This window comes from Nymphaea colorata, chromosome 7 (genome assembly GCF_008831285.2).
Source record: "Nymphaea colorata isolate Beijing-Zhang1983 chromosome 7, ASM883128v2, whole genome shotgun sequence".
NCBI lineage: Eukaryota > Viridiplantae > Streptophyta > Magnoliopsida > Nymphaeales > Nymphaeaceae > Nymphaea > Nymphaea colorata.
The window spans coordinates 24,132,086-24,137,115 of NC_045144.1; the positions used below are offsets into that span (position 1 = coordinate 24,132,086).

The window sequence follows — 5,030 nt, forward strand, 5'->3', positions numbered from 1 at the left end:
ATGGCCATTCATCTGCCATGGTTTCTCCTCTTTTTTCTTCTTTCTCACGTCCGCACATCACCTGCAACTTCCCTCAACAGCACCTTTTCCTTCAATGGCTTCCAACCGTCAGACCTGAGCTTATCTGGCTTTGCAACTGTTATCAGCACGGGGGCTCTTCAACTGACCAACGGTCAACGTACCATGAATCTTCCAGGCATCACAGGACAAGCGTTCTACCCGGCCATTCTCCAATTCAAAAAGGGTCCTTCGGCTACGACTACTCGATCTTTCAGCACACATTTTCTCTTCGAAATCGTATCCAAGGACCAGAAACCAGGTGGTCATGGCTTCGCCTTCGTCTTGGCACCCTCCACCAACTTCTGCTCTGCCTCTGGAGGCCCCTTCCTCGGCTTCGTCAACCAGTCGAACAACGTAAACCCAAACAATCATATATTCGCAGTTGAATTCGACACAGTTCAACAAGTAGATTTGGAAGACAGAGATGGAAACCATGTGGGCATCGACGTCAATGGTGTGATCTCCAATACCTCCGAATCTGCTGCTTATTATACAGAGCTTAACAAGAAAGAAACGGTGCTTCTGGACAGCCAGACGCCCATCCAAGCATGGATTGAATATGACGGGAAGGGGAAGCAGCTGAATGTCACCATAGCCCCATTGTCGCACCCACTCAAGCCTACCCGCTCGCTCATATCATATTCCATTGACCTGTCTCCTATTCTGCTTGAACACATGTATGTTGGCTTCTCTTCTGGTACGCAAAAGCTATTCAGCAAGCACTATATCTTGGCTTGGAGCTTCACGATGGAAGGAAAAGCACAAGAGTTGGACCTCTCACGCCTTCCTTCTGTTCCTCGGGATCGTACTCCTCTAGGGAAGTCTTTAAAGCTGTACCTATACCTTTCTGTAGCATTAGTGATTATATTGTTTCTCATTATTACAATTAGCATCTGTTATTGGACCCATAAGAAGAGTAAGCTCACATCTGAGAAGGTAGAGGAATGGGAGATGGACTACCCACATAGGTTCCCGTACAGGGAACTCTACAGGGCAACCAAGGGTTTCAAGGAGGAGTTGGGGAAAGGAGGTTTCGGCAGCGTCTACAAAGGTGTGCTGCCCAGGAGCGGAATGGAAGTTGCAGTGAAAAAAGTATCACATAGTTCGAAGCAGGGGATAAGAGAGTTTGTGGCAGAAGTATCAAGCTTGGGGAGGATGAGACACAGAAACCTGGTCCAGTTGCAGGGTTGGTGTAGACGAGGCGAGGAGCTGCTCCTTGCCTATGAATTCATGCCAAAGGGGAGTCTGGACAGTCATCTTTTTGGGATAAGAAGGAAAAGCCTGAGTTGGGAACAGAGGTTCAAGATTGTCAAGGGAATTGCTTCTGGTCTGCTGTATCTGCATGAGGAGTGGGAGCAAGTGGTTGTGCACAGAGACGTTAAAGCGAGTAATGTATTGTTGGATGGTGATCTAAATGGCAGGTTGGGTGATTTTGGGCTTTCTAGACTCTATGAGCATGGGACCAACCCCAAAACAACCAAAATCGTTGGGAGTTTTGGGTACATGGCGCCGGAGCTTTCCCGCACCTGCAAGTTCACGACGAGCTCCGATGTGTACTCTTATGGTGCCTTGCTCCTAGAGATGGCCTGTGGAAGGAGGCCTATTGAGCCAGAGAGACCCTGCGACGAGATGATTCTGGTGGAGTTAGTCCACTCTCTGTGGAAGGGTGGACGAATACTGGACGCCATGGACAACAAGCTTGGGAATAGCTATGTGGTGGAGGAAGCAGAGCTTGTGCTGAAGCTTGGCGTGCTCTGTTCACAGGCTGCACCTGAATCAAGGCCAAACATGCGGCAACTGACTCAGTTTCTCAATGGTGGTGCCTCCCTACAAGATCTGGAATGCCATAATATTGTTATTCAAGACGATCCAGGCATGGACCAACTAATTCTGCAGTACTCTTCCTCTGCCATTCTATCATCAACTTCAGGAAACTCAGGATCATAACTTATTAACACAACTCCAGCATGTCATTGCAGAGGCATCAATCAAAAAGTCATAGATCAGTATATCCTTTCTCAAGTTGTCAAACTAGCAGAATGCCATCCTTTGCTCGAGGTTCTGGTTGGCTACAAGATCTCTCACATCTGTTATTTTTGGAGCTGAGTGCCAGCCCGTACGTACACCGTTTGTGTACTCCTTGTATTCGGTCTGGCAAAATCTTTGTATGATTTACTACCAGTAATATAAAATACTACTTAATTGCTTAAGGGCGATGGTTTTTTTATTCTTTTGTTTCTTTTTTTTCTTGGGTCAAGAGTTCATCAATTACATAGTCCACCGTCTTAAGTAGTCAATATATTGATCAAGGTTACTTAGTAGATTATGTTTCATCTTCACTTTTTCTCCGTTCCTTTTAGATGTTTGAAATGATGCTTGTGAAATTAAATTGTTTTAAATAAAAGGCTTTTTTTTTTTTGTAGCAGCACACATCCGTGAAGGCTATTTCAATGACGTTTTATTTTTGGACATGTTGACTTAGACGATAAAACCATACTTTCAACGACGTCCTTTTTTAAAACGCGTCGCGAATCTGTCTTACTTTTGTAAGTGTTGACGCGTTCCGTTGTCCCAGCACGGACGATATCTGATCATGGCGTTATCACCACTTTCTGGCGCGCACTGGGGCAGACAAGACGCCGTTTCATCTTCGAGCAATGGTGTTGAGGGAACGTGAGTTCAAGAGCATCTTTCACTTTTGTTGGTCATCTCCAGCGGTTGATCGGCCGGCAGCACTGAGGATCAACTTCAAAATAACACAAAGGAGGTTGCGTAAGTTCCATAACTTACAAGCTTGGGAAGAAGAGCTTCTCTTCCTTTCCCGCTCGCAGCAGGATTCTGAGATCACCACGCATGACTGTCATCTCTAATTTCTGAATGGCGTACGCGTGATGAGTTCCGCCGGCGCGCGTGTTCCCGAATCACATGGTTAAAGCTTCAGGATCGGAACAATCGCTTCTTCCATTGCATGGCCTCCATGAGTTTTCGCAAGTCTAAGAGGGGCAGACTTCTGCGGAAATGTTGGCTGTTTTCAACTTGGAGAGGCATTTGGTTGCTAAGTTATGATGTTATTTTCCGTGAAAGAAAGGTAAATCTAAGAGCTCTGTTGTTGGGCATAATGTTCCATGTTTCTGTCCTCGTTTGCAGGCACAATTCTCATTCATCATAAGGCTGATCACCGGGTTGTTCTTTTACAACTTATGCATAACTCTCTTCTTGTTTTTGCATTTGGTTGGCTGGTTTTCTCTTAAGTTTTGGATGTTAGATTACATCTGTATGCTTTCTTCCTCCAACTTTCTGTTGGAAGCTAGTAATGTTGAGTAAATTCTCTCTCTCCCTCTCTTGCTCTGAGAATGAGGAATTTGTTTTTTTCCTCTTCCCCTTTTTTTGCTCATTATGTTGATTGAAGGTCTTATGTTAACCCCAGCACCATGAGACGATCCATGAAAGGGCAACCTCATCCCCATGAAGTGCATGGTTGCATTAGGAGGCGGCGGTATGATTCTCATCTCTTTTTATGGAGAAACTTCAAGTGCTTCAGGATTTCCAAGCAATTCTCATCTCTTCTAATCTCTTAAATTGCTTGCTTTCTCCTCTTCATTATTATTAGCAATATGTTAATTAAAATTTATTTAACATACATGTTATTGAAATGTTACATTAATTTGTAGGCTCAACATAATGAAGCAATATTCCAACTTCCTGAAGACATAAGAGATGAGCTATCTCTAAATGATGTCTTGTCATGGGTGATGGGACCAGACAAATTTGGACGAGTGCATACTTATAGAATGAGGGTAAAACCATCACAAGTTTTTGATGCAGTTTCTAGTCAATGTGAACTAATGACACAAAGTGTGAAATTGAGAGGGGTATGGTGATCTATGCAATAAGGTGCATAATGTAGAAAGCAATCATACTCACCAGATGTGCAAATTAGAAGCTAGACAAGTTGAAAAGATACATGACTTTGAAGCCATACATGCAAAACAAATACATGAGATACAAGTATAAGTCCAAATGTTGATGGCAATGTTCGAACAATTAATTGGTAAATATTCAATGAAATATGATCATCTTTTTAATTTCTATGAAAAGTAGATAAGTATATGATTTGTTAGGGATAACACTTCTCATGTTCATTTTATAGGTCCGAAGATGGCTTAAATATCACGTGCATATTGGCAATGATTTTTTTTTTTTTGTGAAAACAAATTGTTTGGTGTTAAATAATTTGAGCTTTACCACATAATTATAATTTGTAAATATATTTGTGGAAATACATATCTTTTGATATGTGAAAGACTAGTTTTCATGTTACTGAAAGGTAGATTAGAAATCTAACTTTTCCCCTCTCCCAATGATTTACAACATGCACTCTTATTCTAGTTTCAGCACCTTTCTTCTCTATCTCTCTGAAAATTTTGCTGATATGCTGGTACTTAGGTAAGGCATAGGATCCAATCTAAGCCATGCCAACCGGGCAAGGAGGTGCAAGTAGCACTGGTATTGCCTTCTTTATCGTACCAGAGATGGTGTTCTGCTGATATGTAGCCCTTTTGGTTGAGAATCTGCCTTTGAGTCCAGAATTCTCAAGGGGACTGCCTTTGCAGCACTAACTTGCATCTTTGTTGTGGGTAATTGACTTTTTGCTGTTCTCCCTAAGTTTATTTCTCTTTCTTTCATATATGATTGTACCTATGATTGATTATGTTAATACTTATTGCTTATTTCATTTGAACCAAGTCTAAGTTTACCTTCTTGGTTATTTCATTTGAAGGCCATTGGTTTGAGGATGAAATGTTGAACTCATATGTAATTGGGTCCCTGAAGCATGCTACAGGGAACTCCACAATCATGAAGGAAACCATGGATCTTGGTCTTAAACAATGGTAGATGGCAAGCCATGCAATCTAACTATCTCATCAATATATAGATCAACTAATAAATTTAGAAAATTGAGACTCCGG

General features: G+C 42.2%; 1 protein-coding gene and 1 long non-coding RNA gene across 3 annotated transcripts; both read left to right on the forward strand.

The window, feature by feature from the left end:
- LOC116257239 (L-type lectin-domain containing receptor kinase SIT2-like) lies at positions 1-2,236 on the forward strand. The gene has a single exon (XM_031633845.2). The coding sequence runs from the start codon at positions 1-3 to the stop codon at positions 2,005-2,007; it is 2,007 nt and encodes a 668-aa protein (XP_031489705.1). The 3' UTR covers positions 2,008-2,236.
- Positions 2,237-2,698: 462 nt separating this feature from the next.
- Positions 2,699-4,828, forward strand: LOC126410259 (uncharacterized). Of its 2 annotated transcripts, none has more exons than XR_007573926.1 (3): positions 2,699-3,148; positions 3,488-3,556; positions 3,732-4,828. It is a non-coding gene; the product is annotated as an uncharacterized LOC126410259 (long non-coding RNA). The 2 variants fall into 2 exon arrangements; XR_007573927.1 differs by having other exon boundaries at positions 4,507-4,828.
- The last annotated feature ends 202 nt before the right edge of the window (positions 4,829-5,030 follow it).

Bases quoted from the DNA above. Each gene is read 5' to 3' on its own strand.
- LOC116257239 (XM_031633845.2), top strand. From the start codon at position 1: ATGGCCATTCATCTGCCATGGTTTCTCCTCTTTTTTCTTCTTTCTCAC.